Genomic DNA, 17,375 nt, shown 5'->3' with positions numbered 1-17,375 from the left:
AAGTCTCTAGCCATATGCATTAAAAGCTATTAGTAAAATATTTTTGAAGATGAATACTTACTCAACATGAACTAACTTTTTATGTAATAATTAAGCCTTTAGGGTAGTATGTTTAAAAGGAAATCTTAGATGGAACCAGATTGAAACAGTACTTTTAGGAATTGTAAAACTTTATATCTAATACTATGTTTTTAAGTAACATTGTCAAATATAAAGCATATGTAATATAAAATATTAAAATTTTACATAAATGGCAATAAATTTATTTTACAAAAACAATCATGGAGATTCCTTTTGACTCCTTGCAGAGACCATTATAAAACAGAATATGAAAATAAACTACGTGATGAATTGGAACAAATCAGATTGAAAACTAATCAAGAAATTGATCAGCTTCGAAGCGCTTCTAGGGAAATGTATGAGCGGGAAAACAGGTAAAAAAATAAATAGAATAAATAAATTTGTATGGTATTTTATTCCTCTTTGAAGCTTGTAGTTTTATTGATATTAAACTTTAGTTTATGACATAATGTCTTTTTGAATACATTAAAATTTGTCATAAATCTAAATCTAAGTATAATGGAATATTAAAGTTCTAAGATCTTTGATAACAAGCTTAGAACAAGTTTTATCAGACCTTCAGCCTCTTTTCTTTGCTATTTTCTTTATCTTTTTATTATCATGTTAACTTGTCCTTTTGCCTTTGCTTTAGTTCAGATTAAGGACAGGAATGAAAAGGAAATTAGAGAGTACTAAGAGATACCAGTATTTCTTCCTGTAACATGCCAGTAATTTCTCCAGGAAATTTTTTAAAACCAGAATAATAATATGAAATATAGCTTATGCCTCATTTAGCTGCTGGCCCTGAAAGACATCATTTAGATGATCTTTAAGAAGGATCATTTTTATTCATGCTACTTTTAGATCAACATGTATTAAGTTTCCTTAGTTAGCAAATTGGCAGTATTAAGGGGAAAATAAATGCTGCTTATTTCAATAGCAGTTATTTTTATATACCATCATTATGGTTCATATGGCTTTTCAGAGTTTATATTTTAGAGGGAACCTTATTTTGAAATTGATATAATTGTCATACTAGTTTATCAGCACTGATTTGAGTATATGATACTTTGACCTTTGCCAATAAGCAAGACTTGAAATCAGATTAAGGATGATAGTAGAGTTAGTTTACATTTGAGCTCTCAGAGCAATAAATTCACTTATTTAGCAAATTTCTATTGAAGCTTACTATATACTTGGTACATGTTAGACGCTATAGGTACAGAGGTGGCCTCTGCCTTCACAAAGCTGGTAGTCTAATAGAGAGTAAAGACAAACGGAGAAACAGTGATCATAAGTGTGATGACAATGGAGAAAATGTCAGGATATCCAGGATGACACCGCATAGACTCAGGGTGTATCTAGCTCAGTCCTGGGAGGACTCAGGGGAGACTACAAGGAGGGAGAAATACCCATGCTAACACCTGCATGATGACTGAGAGTCAGACTGTCAGTTATGGGAGGGAAGGGAATTCGAGGAATTAATGTACACCCCAGAGGCAAGACAAAATGAAGTTTTTTGAACAAACTGAAATGAATGCAGTATGGCTAAATCATAGACCAAGAAGCAGGGAGTTGTAAGAAATGAAACAGAAGAGGGAAACGAGTCCAAATCATACATTTAGACCATTGTCTAAGACCATGAACAATGAAAAAATTTTAGGGATATATGTGATACGATCTGATTTTATACAAAAAGACCACTCTGTGATGTGAAGGGTAGACTGGAGCAGTATAAGGCTACAGGCAAAGAGGCCACTTTTAGGGGCTGTTTCCTTTATCAAGATGAGAAGTGATGGTGGAACTGGACTAGTAGTAGTAGAGAAGGAGGAAAATGGGCCAGATGGGAAAATGCTCAAGAGGCAGAACTAACAGGATTCAGTGACTAGACTGCATTGGGGAGTGAGAAGAAGTTAAGGATATCACCAGGTTTCTTGACTGGGCAGCTGCGTGGATGGTGATGCAGTTTTTAAAACATTAGAAAAAGACAAGGCATTAATTGGGAAATATGATACATTTAGTTTCATTTGAAGTATCTGTGACATGTGCAAATAGAATAGTTGACTATTTCAAAAAGTGACCAAGGTCTGAATCTCAGGAGAAAGATGTGGACTTGAGCTCCACCTGGGGCATAGGTGATGATACTGTTTCTCTTCCGCAAATGAGTACTTTTATGAATTTTATTGGATGACTTAGTAACCTTAAAATTTATGGGATTATTTCTCTGATGACATACACAATTACTTCCAAACCATCCACGCAGCCACATAAACGTTGGTATGGAATCAGTTGGAGAATGTGCTAGACTTAGATGTTTAATTATGTTAGTTACTTTTATTTTATCAAAGTGTGCTGTCACAATATGAATTTATTAAAATTTTTTTCTTTTAGTTTTTGTTGTTGCTGTTCTTGTTTTTTTGTTTTTTAAAGCCTTTAAAATGCATACCATGGTAACATAAATTTATAAAAATTAGCCCTTTCTCTAAGATCGTTTGTAGAGCCTCATTGGGAAACATGACAAAACCATTTCTGGAAGCAGGGAAGCCAAAAACAAGCTTCCTTTTCCCCTGTGTTGCTCTGACTTCATAGCCACATCAAAATGATACCACCTAATCAAAGGATTCCTGGGATTGAGGCTACTGGAAGTCCCAGCCAGCCACAGGACCCAAGATGACCCCATGGATATTGACACTAGAGTGGACAGTTGCCACCAGGTGGTGCTATAGTGCATCCCAGGCCTAGAGAGATTTGAATTGCACAGAACTCCTAGCCAGCCAGTGGTATATGCTCACCTTTCTTTATCATTTTATCATTTTATTAACCTCACAATAACACAACCCTGTGTTTTATGTGGCTGAATCTCTTTGAATCACAGTTTCCTCATTCTGGCAGGATTTAACTGTAGTTAGAGCTTACCTCCCATGAGTCTTTTACAAGGAGAAAATTATTTGTAAATCTTACAAATTTAAATAATTAAGGAAAGGATTTTAGTATTCCTAATTATAAAACATGACATTTGGAAAACACAAGTTTACGCATGTAGATGTTTTTGTGTCTGAGCAAAGTAATTGCCTGCTTTGGACTTAGATGTTTGTGTCTTTACTTTTATTACTTTTATTTTATCAAAGTGTTCTGTTACAGTGTGAGTTTAAATGGATATTAAAGTACCTACACTTGCATATTGGTACTTAATCTCCTTGCCTTTCAGCCAATAAGCATTTTTAGAAGAAAGTTGAATGATAAAGCTAGAGAAATATGCTTTGCCTTTGGTTTGCTTTTTATACCTTGGGGGTTTACAGAGAGAGTGCCTTTTATTTTGTCATCTTAGATGTGGGAAAGAAAGATGGAACTCATACCTCTGTTCTTGATATCTGCCCCTGCAGTCAGTCATACCGGTAGTTTGTGAAATTCCGTGGTTGAGAGGGAAGAGGAAGAGAGAAGAGATAAAAGACCCAAGAAAGGGCAGAGCTGAGCAAAGAAAGAACTTGGGTATTTGAGTTCATCCAAAATACTGTGATTGGGGTTGATGTGTATATATGCCTTGGCTCAACCTGTGAGTTAGATTTCTTGAGTTTTTCTGTGCTTTATAGTTACTTTAAGATGCTGTTTTGGAGCTGTGGGAAATAATGAATGAGATCTGGTGATGAGATTTACTATGCAAATAACTTCCTGCTTAATAGGTTTCATGTGACTGACATGCCTGCACCCTCTTACACATCTGGGAGAAAAGCATTATTTCCTGAACAGGAAGTATATTATGAAGGAGATTTGGAACAAAAGACTCAGCTTAAACTCTGGCTCTGCCACTTAATAGCTGAGTGAATATGACACTTAGTATCACTGAAGTTTAATTTTCTCTTTTATAAAATGAGCTAATAGTACTGTTTCATAGAGTGATCTGTAAGATCTATATATATGAGATAATATATGTAAAAAGAACATTATAAATTATAAAGCAGTATATAAATGGTTGTTATTTAGATACCTTTTGCCTATGAGAAATGCTTTTAAAAATTCTTTTATCCATTGTGCTGACAATTTAAATAAAATGAGCATCATATTAAAAGTGAACTGATCACATTATAGAATTGTTTATCATCATTAAAAGGCAGTATTACAAAACATATAATTTTGAAGTATTATGTCCATGGCATTTAACCGTTTTTGTTAAATGACACAATATAAACAGAGAGGATCTGTATGCCATTTGTTTTGATCTAAATTTCTGCATAAAACGGCTGCCTTACTTGTTCCTAATTAATGCTGTGAGGTAATGAAGTAAGGGGAAATAAATTAAGCTGATTATTTAAGTTTTTCCATAGAGTAAAACTACCTTTATCTAAGATAGGCTTATTATTATAAACAAAGAAAGAACTCACCTCTTAGTAATACTGTAAACAGGATAAGGATGAATTTGTTAGAGGTATTCAGGATGCTCTTGATATGGCACAGAATATGGAAATTCAAATTGCTCTACAATTGTTTGAAAGGAGGAAGGAAAAGAAGATCAAAAATACGCTTTTAAATGTAACAATTAGTATTGCTTTAGTGATTTTATTTGCCCACCGTATCAGTAAAAACCATCTCGACCACAATTTATCATCTTGCAAAAGTACTCAAGAAGAAACTTCAATGACATAAACTTAAAATTTGTGTAGAATCTTAGTGTGCTGTGAAACACCTTTGAATCTTGAATCTAAATTTATTCACAAAGCTTAGCTGGGTATACGTAATGCAGTACAATTGGTGAATTGGAAGTGGTGTACAGACGTTCCGTTCATGATTTAGGAAGTGTATGTGCTCGTTAGCTTAAACAGACTTCTTTCATTCATGTCTTACCAGATGTCTGTATAATTTTTAAAGTTTTTTAATGAAAAAACTTAATACTCTACTTTGTCTTTTCAGTTAGACTGTGCTGAGAATACATGGCTTTACAGATAACTCTTTCAGTATCTTAACTTCTCAAATAATTGTAAATGAAATTTTATTGTTAGCTATCTTTTATTGGCCAACTACCTTCTTTCTGCCTGTAGGTGATTACTACATGCATTCACTGCTTAATTAATGATATTTAAGAATTTCAAGGTATATAGGGTGTTCCAGGTATGAAGCAAGGTGAGTTAGTTTTGGGTTATGCAAGAACTTAGATTTTCCTGCCCTATATAGTTCATAGGGTGGTGAGGGGGGCTGGTAAAGGGTAAGGTCAGATTTTAGAAGGTCCTGTTGTCAAGGAATTTTTGGAGGTTTTATAGTAAAAGAGTAGCATGATATATTCACTTTCTGTAACTGTGGTTGCAGTGGGTGATGGATTATGGTTGAAAAGGGCATGGGAGCAGGAAGACTGGTTAGGAGACAATTGCATAATTTAAGTGAAGATGAGAAATGGAAAGAGTGAGTAAGAGCTGAATTTAAAAAGTATATAGGTAGTAGAATTGGCAAGACCTAGTGATTGACAGTGGACAGGAATTACTCCAGCTCTTTTACTTTATTGGTTTTGGAGAGATGGATGATCAGGCGTGACCCTGGTTAACTGAAGGCTGCAAATAAGATTGAGAAGGAAGGTAACAATTAATTCCTGATTTTTTGTTTTACAGGTAGGGCAGCTCTGACCAGGCCCCAGAGTACTTATCTAAGATCACATTGTTTGTTTGTTTATTGTTCCTTAAGAAAAATTTTATTTTATTATTACTTATTTTATCATTGTTATTGAAGTAACATTGATTTATAAGAGTATATACATTTCATATGTGCAGCATTATATTTCTACCTCTGTACACCCTACAACATGCTCACCAGCAAAAATGTGTTTTTTTGATCACCTTTACCCATTCATTTTGCCTTCCCCTCCGCCATCGCCTCTGGTAACCCACTGCTCTGTTATCTGTATCTATCTACATGTTTGTTTTTGTTTGGTTTGGTTTGTTCATTTATTTTGTTTTTTGTATATTTATTAGTTTTTTATATTCCACCTATGAGTTAAATCGAATGATCTTTGCTTTCTCAATTTGACTTATTTCACTCGCTTAGCATAAGACCCTCAAGGTCCATCCATGTTGTCAAAAATGACAAGATTTTTATCTTTTTTTTATTGCTTGGTAATACTCCATTATATTCCATTCCATTCCATATGTGTTCCACACCTTCTTGATTCAGTCGTCTGTTGATGGGCTTAGGTTATGTCCATATCTTGACTCTTGTAAATAATGCCACAGTAAACATGGAGGTGCAGATGTCTTTTCAGATTAGTGTCTTCTTGTTCTTGGAATAAATACCCAGAAGTGGGATTGTTGAATCATATGGTAGTTCTATTCTTAATTTTTTAAGGAATCTCTGTACTGTCTTCCGTAGTGGCGCACCAAGATGCATTCCCACCAACAGTGTATGAGGGTTCCCTTTTTTCCACAGCCTCTTCAACATTTGTTATTTCTTGCCTTTTTGGTAATAGCCATTCTGACAGGTCTAAGGTGATATCTCATTGTGGTTTTGGTTTGCATGTCCCTAATAATTGATGATTTTGAACATCTTTTCATGTGCCTATTGCTGTCTGTATATTTTCTTTAGAAAAATTAAAATGTCTGTTCAGCTCCTCTCCCCATTTTTTAATCAGGTTTTTTTTTGTTGTTGAGTTACATGAGTTTTTTATATGTCTTGGATATTAACCCCTTATTGCATATATCATTTGCAAACGTCTTCTCATTCAGTAGGGTCCTTGTTGTGTTATTCATAGTTTCCTTTGCTGTACGGAAGTTTTTTAGTTTGATGTAATCCCATTGTTTATTTTTGCCTTTGTTTCCCTTACCTGAGGAGACATATCTGGAAAAATATTGCTAAGACTGGTGTTGAAGAGCTTACTGCTTATGTTTTCTTCTAAGAGTTTTATGGTTTCAGATCTTATATTCAAGTCTTTAATCCATTTAAGTTAATTTTTATGTATGGTATGAGATAATGGTCTACTGTCATTTTTTTGCATGTGGCTGTCCAGTTTCCTCAACACCATTTAATGAAGAGGCTGTCCTTTCTCCATTCATTGTATGTTCTCTTTGCTCCTTTGTTATAAATTAACTGTCCATATATGTGTGGGCTTACTTCTGGGCTCTCTATTCTGTTCCATTGATCTACGTGTCTGTTTTTCTGCCAGTACCATGCTGTTTTGATTACTGTGGCTTTGTAGTATAGTTTGAAACCAGAGCGTGTGATACCTGCAGCTTTGTTCCTTTTTCTCAGGATTGCTTTGACTGCTTGAGGCCTTTTGTGGTTCCATATAAATTTTAGGAAATTTTATTCTACTTCTGTGAAAAATACCTTTTGAGATTTTGTTAGAGATGGCATTGAATCTGTAGGTTACTTTAAGTAATAAGGACATTTTGACAGTGTTAATTCTTTGAATCCTCGAGCATGCAACAGCTTTCCATTTATTTGTCTTTTTCAGTTTCTTTCAACAATGAGATCATATAGTTTATAAGCCAAAGTTTTTCTCTCCTGTGCCCAAGATATAACTCCCTTCAGCCCTCTGGTAAGGCCCTAAGGCAAGAAGGGGCCTTAAGCTGTTGAAGCTTCTCCAGCAGTTTTCTGTTTTCCCCAGGGTACTCCTACAAATATTATCATTTTCTTTTTATTCAACAAAAAGTCTTGGGAAGCATTGCCCTAATTATTGTTCTCTAAATGAATATCTTCATAGTTTTCATTTAGATTTTCGTATTTAAATTTTTTTTTGCATTGAAATATAGTTGGTTTATAATATTATATTAGTTTTCAGGTGTGCAGCATAGTGATTCAATATTTTTATAGAGTATACTCCATTTAAGGTTATTATAAAATCATGGGTATATTTCCCTGTGCTGTACAATATATCCTTGTTGCTTACTTATTTTATATATACTACCTGTCTTTTAATCCCCTACCACTGTCTGACTCCTCACCTAGATTTTCATATTTACATAACATAATAACAAAAGCTACTGTGTATTGGATATGCATAAATAGATGTATCCCATACATTGTAGAGATAATTAAGTGGGACATTTAATGAGGTTGTAGGTATTGGTATCCCTGTTTTACAAATGTGGAAACAGATACTGAGAGGTTATGATTTGCCCATGATTACAGACTGTTTAACTGGTGAAACTAGATACTTCTGACTCTACAATGCTGTGCAGACTCCCATCTTACTGATCAAGACTATGCAAATTTTTTTAATTTTGTCTTTTATTTTTTGTTTAGAGGGGAGGTAATTAGATTTATTTATTTTTAGAGGAGGTATTGGGAATTGAACCCAGGACCTCATGAATGCTAAGTGTGCACTCTACCACTTCAGCTATACCCTCCCCCAAAGACTAGACAAATTGACAAAAGATTTCTTACTGAAACTCTAATTTTGGTGGGAATTTATTTAGAAAAGAAACTCAGTCTTTTAAGAGAGTTTGCAAACCCCACTTCACACTTAAGGGTTGAGTGTTGATCATTAGAACTTTACAAAAACATTCGAAATTTTGAAAATTAGGAAAGAGTGTTTTGTTTTTTTATAAAATGGTGTAATTTTTTGACAAAGTCTACTTCTCGACTCTACTCTCCTAACTGGAGTTGTAACTGGAGCCCGTCCCTTCTCTGCTGTGCAGGGACTCAACTCCATCACTTCTCCCCTTTGTCTCTATGTTGGCAGTTTTCCCCTTTCTACCAGATAATTCCCAACCATGTATAAACATATTATTTCTTCCATCTTTAAAAAGCCTCTTTTATCTCCACATCCCCCTGTAGCCACTGCCCCATTTTAAGCTCCCCTTTGTGACCAGATTCCTACACAGAGTTTATATACTCATTCTTGACTCCCATTTTTAAAAATCTACTTCCAAGCTTTTCCCCCTCATACCAGTCCAACAAAGCTGTTCTTATCAAAGCCCCCAGAGATCTTCATGTTGCCAAAAATCTAATGGTCAGGTTCTCGGTTCTCCTCTTACATGACCTCAGCAATATTTGATACAGTTGATCACTCCCTACTCCTGGAAACACATTCTTTAACTGGCTTCCAGGGTACCACACTTTGACTTTTCCCATTCCTCACTGGCTGTACCTCCTCACTCTCTTTCCTGGTTCTCTCCATCTCCTTGACACCTTTTGCAGCTGCCTCCATGCATTTCCACCTAGTTATCTAATAAGCATCTTAAATTTAACATGACCAGAAGCAAACTCTGTCTCTCCAACTTTGCTCTGCCGTCAGTCTGACCCAGTGCAATTAAAGACAACTCTAGTCTTCTGGCTCAGACCAAAAACCTTGAGGTCATCTTCAACCTCTTCTCTTTTTCAAATTCCATATTTTATCCATTAGCAGATCCTTTTGGTTGTGTCTTCAAAATTTATGATCTCTTATCATTTTACAGATACTCCATTGGCCCAAGCTACCATTATCTCTTGCCATAATTTCTGCAAGAATCTCTTAAGTGATCCCCCAGCTTCCTTCTGTTTCTGTTAAACATTAGGTCAAATTGGATCACTCTTCTGCTCAGATAAAAAGGCACTCCATCTCACTCAAAGTTTAAATGATTAAAATGGCCTGTGACACTACATGATCTGTGCCTAGTGTCCCCACCCTCATTTTACTACTCTGTTCTCACTTGCTTAATCACCTGTTCCGTTAACAGGCGTGTTTCCCACCTCAGGTCCTTTATATTTACAGTTCCCTCTGCTTAACCCAGCATTCACAGGTACCCGAGAGCCCTACCTCCTCACTTTCCCCACATCTTTAGATGCGCCTACTCTAACATCTGTCCTGACCACCCTGCCACACCTGCTGCCCATTCGCGCCTTCTCTGCTTTATGTTTCTTCAAAGCACTTAGGACCTACTGATGCACATTTGTTTTCTTTCCTACTGGGTGTAACCTCCATGTGAGTAGGGATTTCCATCAACTGGTCAGTGTTGGATTCCCAGGTACTAATGTCTGATCTATAGTAAGTACTCAGTAAATATCTGTTGAATGAAAGAATGAATTGGTCCTACTTTTGAGAAATCAGAGTATTAGCTTAGATGAAAACCTACACAAAGATGTATAATGAGATGGATTTGATCAGGGCCAGCATGGCGACTGACACTTAACCCATCCACCAAATTCATCTAGTTTCATTTTAATATATGACATCTTGTTCTATCAGCTACTTCTTAAATCTCAACACATTAATAGATTTTAAACAAGTGGTTTGCATTTTGGTGCTTAAATCTTTAATAATTTTTCAATGACTTATCTACTTTTGGCTAAAGTTGTCACATCTATAAAATGAAAAAAAAAATCTGCTTGAGCACCAACTAAAAGAGAAGGATAGGAAAATGGAGCGTGTCATTCAGCAGTGTCTCAAGAAGTTTCTACTCTTAAAATGCTTAGCTTTCCCCAAGAAATTATGTTACATAAAACTTCTACTTTGCTCTTTTTTTCATGTCCTGTTCATTTACTTTTCAACTATCTGTATTAATCAAAGGAAAATTATCAGTTGATTATTTAATAGCAGATAATCTACTTTGGAATTTTTCTATTTCATGCCATCTTAAAAAAACAAATGCAAATGGGCAGTTTTATGTTTTGTCCAAGAAGAAGTGTCTGAAGGTAGAAGACATTAATTCAGATGCTTTCCCTATAAATATGCTTGTTATGTAAACAGCCTGTTTCAGTCCTTGTTTGTTCCAACTGGAAAAAATATGTCCACTTTTATTAACCAAAAATATTTTCACATGGAGGCAGAAGGAGAACGGGTTGCTTAGTTGTGCCTGCTGAGCTCTTCTGGCAACCATGGTTTTTTAACTGTTTATCCTTTGTAGATTTCAAGTTCCAAGGCATTAGTGATGTTTATTCAAGCTATCACAGTGTTCTTGGCATTGCCAGATTCTGATTTGTTCCTTTTAGAATTTCATAGGTTCCTAAATTTTTCTCGTTCTTCCAACATTTTCCTCACCACTGTTCAAGGATAAATTTCGATTTAGCCTATTGGTACCATGAAACTGATCTTCTCGTGGTAAGAAAATATATTCCTTCCTGTATGGAAGCCTGATGTTATTCTGTGTTATGTCCTGAGGTTTTCAGGTTTCAGGTGCAAGATACTTTTGGATAAACTAACATGAATGAAGTCAGTCATCTGTGCACAAATATACTAGTTTGCATGTGAAGTATATCTATTTTATTGTAATGTTGAAATCCTTTTATTTGGAGAAATAGTGAAGAATTTAACTCTTTAGGGAGAGGGCATAGCTCAACTGGTAGAGTGCATGCTTAGCATGCACAAGGTCCTGGGTTCAATCCCCAGTACCTCCTCTAAAAATAAATAAACCTCTCCAAATAAATAAATAATAATAATAATAACAAAATAAAAATAAAATGCAGCTTCTTTAGAACACATTAAAAAAAAGATAAAGAATTTAACTCTTTAAGTTTCTTGTTTGAATGCTATAATTTAAGTGATTGATTCTCTCAGCTGTTTGTCTACAAAAGTCCTTGTGTATGCCTATTTCTCTGGCATAATTATTAATAGCACCCTCTTTTACTCTAAAAAGCACCTAAGTTGAAAAATACATCATCTAGACACTATTGATAATACTAGGATACTCACTGTTCTTTTGCATTTTACGTAGGATTGATAAGCTTTTTTCTGCCCTGTTTCCTCTCAATCCACCTCCCACACACAAATACAGGATGGGTGGGGAGAGAGAAATGTGTGTACATGGGGGATGGAGTTAGTAGGAAACAAGATGAAAGAATTATGCAGAACATCTTGGCAATCAAATGTTCACTTTCTAAAAAGCATTTCTAAGGATGAAATATTTGAATTTTTATATTGTAAAACGTTTGTTATAATATTGGCCAACTCCCAACATCTTTCTCTGTTATAATTACATTTCATAATATATTCAGTTTGCACTTTTAAAGCTTTAGCTCCATTAGCTTGTACATGCTATCAGTTTTTCAGGTTTGGCTCTTGAAGAATATTTGAATTCCTGCTATTTGTCCTGTAATTGTATTTCTGTTACATTTTTTAATGCATTTGACATTTGCAAATGTATAGTTTATTAGTTATGTGACAGTTACGGTTTTATATGTGGCAGGAATAAATCCATCTGGTGTTTTATCAAACCAATCTGAGTTTGAAAGAGCATGGATGAAAACAAGTATATAATATATTCACAGTGCTTCCAAGGCGTTTTTTTTTTTTTTAATTGAAGGATATTCAGTTACAATGTGTCATTTTCTGGTATACAGCATAATGTCCCAGTCATGCATATATATATGTACATATATTAGTTTTCATATTCTTTTTCACTAAAGGTTATTACAAGATAATGAATATAGTTCCATGTGGTATACAGAAGAAATTCGATTTTTATCTATTTTTATATATAATGGTTAACATTTGCAAATCTCAAACTCCCAAATTTTTGATTCAACATGTATTTGGGCTAGGAAATAATCGTGTAATAGAAACCTCAGAATGACAGAATTTCCCAAGGAGAAGATATCTGTGAAAAAGGGGAACTATTACAGCTTAGTAAGAAGAGCATGGACTCCTGGACCACACAGGTTTCTGCATTTGAGCTCCATGGTTTACTTGCTGTGTGACCTCTGTAGGCAAATGCTTAACTTGTGTGTGTTTCAGTCTTCTCCTTTGTAAAATGGAGGTAATGAGGCACACTACACTTTGTGGAGTTGTTGTGAAGATTAAATAAGTTGTTAAATGTGAAATGCCTAGAAAAGCTCCTAGCACAGGGTAAGCACTCTATGTTTGCTATTACTGTTACTGTTGGTGGAAGAATAGCTCAGTTTCTCTCTCTCAGACTAAGCTGGTAACTAAGCTGGTTGGATGTATCTCTGTCTTTATGTGAAAAGGAGTTGTGCTGCTTCTTGTTAAAGTGTGCAGGGTGTGGGCGGGACATAGAAGACATGGTTACCTGATTAGGAAAATGGGTTTACACGGAAATCTTACCGACAAACACCTATGAGAGGACCTGTTGGTAGAAACCTCAGATTCTAGCACTTTCTCCCATTCATCTCAGTTTTCTCTTTTTAAATTAACTTTTTAAAATTTTTTTGGTTTATTTTTTATTTATATTATAGTTGATTTACAATGTCGTGTGAATTACCTTTATTTGTCCTTCAAGGTCCAACTTATACATCTTCCCTTCATTCACTCATCTGTTCCTTCAGTTAAAAATAATCAACTCCTCCTCTTCTTTATGTGCACAGATTTCTGTTTATGCCTTAATATAGCACTAATGATGGCTAGCTGAATGATGGAGATTGTGGCATAGTGAATACAAGAACCCTCTAATCACACCTCTTCTTATAAGCTCTAATGTTAGTTTATTGTGGGGTTTTTTGTTGTTTGTTTTTGGTTTTCATGGGGGAGTAATTAGGTTTGTTTATTTAGTGTTTATTCATTATTTACCTCCATTGGTACTGGGGATTGAATCCAAGACCTCGTGCATGCTAAGCACACACTCTACCTCTGAGCTATACCCTTCCCTCCATTGTGGGTTTTATTTCATACCCTGTGACTTGCTTTTCTTCTTTCTTTTCCCTACTTTCTTTCTTCTTCCAGTTTTATTGAAGTATCACTGACACACAGCACTGTATAAGCTTAAGGTATGCAGCATGATGATTTGACTTCTGTGCATGAAATGATTACCACAAGAAGTTTAGTGACCATGCATCATCTCATACAGATGCAAAATTTTAAAAAAAAGGAAAATGTTATTTCCTTTTGATGAGAACTCTTAGGATTTACTGTCTTAACAACTTTCATATATGAGCTGCAGCAATGTTAATTGTGTTTATCGTGTTGTACATGACATCCCTAGTATTTATTTATCTTATGACTAGAAGCTTGTTCCCTTTGACTGCCTTCATCCAATTCCCCCTCCCCTGCCTCTGGTAGCCACAGATCTGACCTTTTTTTCTATGAGTTTGTTTTTGAAATATAATGACCTACAACACTGTGTTAGTTCCTGGTACATAACATAGTGATACCATATTTCTATACATTTCAAAATGTTCACCATAATAAGTCTAATTACCATATTTGCTTTTATTTCTAATGCCCATTGTTGCAGTTAAAGGAAATACAGTTAGGGACCAAAACTTCTGTAACTATGCATCTAAGCATTTCATGATTAATTAGTAGTGTAAATATATCTCCTTGGACTTTTGCTACTGAAATAACTTACAGAATTGTAACGCTACAGTAATTGATAAATGAAAATTGCAACCATAGTTTATCCAGGGCTGAAAAACATATAAATATTTAATATACTTTGTGAATTGTATTCTGTCTATAAAATTAAATTTCGTGTTTCAGTTAATTTGATAATAGTAGAATATTTTTTGAAGGTCATTGCAACCAGAATGATATCAGAAAATAATGACATGCCATTTTGTAATATCTACTTTAAAATGGACCTCCTCTTAGATAATCTTATACAAAAGTTACTGTCTTTTTAATAAAAGTTATCTGTACTCCAGTTTTTTTTAATTATTTTATTTCTGGCTCATAAGCTGTTTTACTGATAAATCTTTGTTGGTTGACATGTTTTAAATTTTAAATTTGTTGTTAGCATCACCGTGCAAAAGACGACATTGAATACTGACACAGCAAGTGTGACCACTAAGCATTTCTATCTAATAGTTATTAGGTAGGTTTTTTCAAACTGGGTTTTCATGACTCCCTACTAGCATTCTCTATGAATAATGAAAACCAAATTCTAATATCCAGTCCAGTTCTTCATGGGAGATAGGGTGATACAATGTGAAAAACACTCACTTTGGAGTAAGACATAGCTGGGCTCAAATTATGGCTTTACCACTTAGGCTGAGTGACTTGGGCCTGGGGACTTAAGCCCTCTAAACTTCAGTTTACCCAGCTGTAAAGTAGGTTAGAAAGTACAACATCAAAAATTTGTAGGGGTTAGTGAACATAATCATTTAGTCCAAATTTATGTTATAACTGTTAGAGAAGAAGATTTAAAAAAAAAATTGTGACTCTCCAAAAGATTACTGTTGGTATTTTTCTTAATCTAAACTTCCACTTTGATTAAAAACAAACAGGATTTTTTAAACTTTTTTTATTGAGTTATTGTCATTTTACAATGTTGTCAAATTCCAGTGTGGAGCACAGTTTTTCAGTTATACATGAACATACATTCATTGTCACATTTTTTTTTTTCGCTGTGAGCAAAAAACAAACAGGATTTGATCTTTAAAGGCCCATACCTGGCTGTAACACTCCTGATTACTCACTGTTGTTACCTCCCACCTTTTGGACATTCCCCTTAACTGTCCCTTAATGTATCTTTCTGTCAATTTCAGTCCCTGCTGTCATCAGCATTTTAAGTCGACGACTAATACTCTGGCCTCATTCTTCCTTGAGCCCTACATGAACATTGACCTTCATCTCAACTCTGCTTCATTTAGCTACTCTGATGGTTACACCCTGGATCTTAAGAACTAAAATTCTGGAGCTGAAAGCACTACTCTACCTCTGAATCACCATTCCCTGACTGCAGTCTCTAGTCTTCCATTTTACTTGTACAACCACTTCTTAATGTTTGTCATCTTACCAGGACTTCAAGTCCTTTGTCCCTTCCACTGTCTCCTAATCTCAGTCCTTCTGTGTTCCCATCTCTTTCCTTTCTCTACGAGTGAAATCCCAAAGCCTATCAGTTCTGCTGTTCTCTTGCTCATATCCCAAGCATCAGCCCCATCTGGGTTATTGTGATCTCTATATTGTATCTCTCACTGTAATATTTTATAGATCACTTATTAACTTCTCAAAACCTCAGCCTTCTTGTGGAAAATGTGTTGGTAATTATACCTACCTAATTAGATTATGGTAAGGATTAAATGAGTTGCTGTATATACAGTTTAGCCTACCTTTGACCTGTGTGGAGAAGAATTGTGGAGAAAGGTAACATGACATTTAGAGATTAGACCATGTTTGTACCGACCCTGCTGTGTGCTGCTAGAGAAACTCACCAAGCCAGGCACGTTCATGTAATATACACTTTGGCTCACCAACCCCTAATGTGTCCCTAAGGTTATCAGTCAGTCCAACTCCAAGCAAGCCCATTTATGAGTCTTTAAAAGGTGGGTATTTATGTATTTGGAATACCTGAAACATGTGTCTAAATTTTAGAAACCTCCGAGAAGCGCGGGATAATGCCATGGCAGAAAAGGACCGAGCAGTGACAGCTGAAAAGGATGCTCTAGAAAAACATGATCAGCTCTTAGACAGGTAAGCACCTGGAAAATGGAAATGTTAAAACTCTGATTTTTGTTTCTTTTAGTCTTTCTTTTAGAATATATCTTTTTTAATACAAGCTTAATTTTTGTTTAAGTTGAAGTATAATTTGAAATGTGATAATTTACATGTGTAATAATTGCATAGATTGAAACAAGGTGGAGAACAGCTCCATCACCTGAGGGAGTTCCCCTCTACCTTTTGTGTCAGTCTCAACCACCACCCATCAAGAGGCAAACATTTTGTAATTTCTGTCACCATAGTTTAGTTTTGTTCTTCTTGGACTAAAAATAAATGAATCATACGCTAGGTACCCTTTTGTGTCCCTAACTTCTTTCACTCAACGTTACATGTTTCACCCATTTTATGTTGCATCAGTGATTCATACCTTATGTTGATCAGTGATTCATATCTTACTGTTGCTGAGCATCAATATACCACAATTGGTTTATTCATTCACCTGTCAGTGGACATTTACTTTGTTTCCAGTTTGGTGCTATGAACATTGTAATATGAGTCTTTTTGTGGGCATATGTTTTTATTTCTCTTGGATAAATACCTAGGAGTGAAATTGATAATCATCAGATAGGTAGGTGTTTTACTTTAAAAGAACCTGCCAAACATCTCCAAAGTGGTTGTACCATTTTATGCTCCCCATTTCATTCTTTAGAAACCTATATGTTCTGCTTCATGTATGTTGGAGAGAGGGGAAGTGAGAGAATGATTTGTCTTTAATTTATCAATAGATAAGTTATTTAAATAGCCTAGTTAGAAGGAAAATCACTCATGAGTATTAACGTAAACAATGTATTTTAGTGTTTCAACAACATGCAGAGTAAACAGTGGTTACCTTTTTTTTTTTTAACTTCTCATTTTGAAATAATTTCAGACAGAAAAGTTACTAAAATAGTACAGAAAGTTTTCACATACCTTAGACACACTAGTAAACTTGAAAATAAACTTTGTAACTAATCTCAATGAGTCTTTTCATTGTTAAATGAGGATTGCAGACTAATTTGTGGTTTAAGCAATACACGAAACTAAAAATTCA

General features: G+C 35.0%; 1 protein-coding gene across 4 annotated transcripts in view; it reads left to right on the top strand.

Moving 5' to 3' along the window:
• PIBF1 (progesterone immunomodulatory binding factor 1) overlaps positions 1–17,375 on the top strand; it is a 171,044-nt gene that overhangs the window by 38,816 nt on the left and 114,853 nt on the right. For all 4 annotated transcript variants that reach the window (XR_010383595.1, XM_010978783.3, XM_010978782.3 and 1 more), the window contains 2 exons: positions 309–434; positions 16,220–16,318. Coding sequence is in view for 3 of the 4 variants with exons in the window: in XM_010978783.3 (XP_010977085.1) it covers positions 309–434; positions 16,220–16,318 (225 nt within the window). In the remaining variant the exon portion in view is untranslated. The remainder of the gene's footprint in view (positions 1–308; positions 435–16,219; positions 16,319–17,375) is intronic.

This window comes from Camelus dromedarius, chromosome 13 (assembly GCF_036321535.1).
Source record: "Camelus dromedarius isolate mCamDro1 chromosome 13, mCamDro1.pat, whole genome shotgun sequence".
In the NCBI taxonomy this organism is placed as follows: Eukaryota; Metazoa; Chordata; class Mammalia; order Artiodactyla; family Camelidae; genus Camelus; species Camelus dromedarius.
Note: the sequence above shows the minus strand (reverse complement) of the source record. Positions and strands in the feature narration are given on the sequence as shown.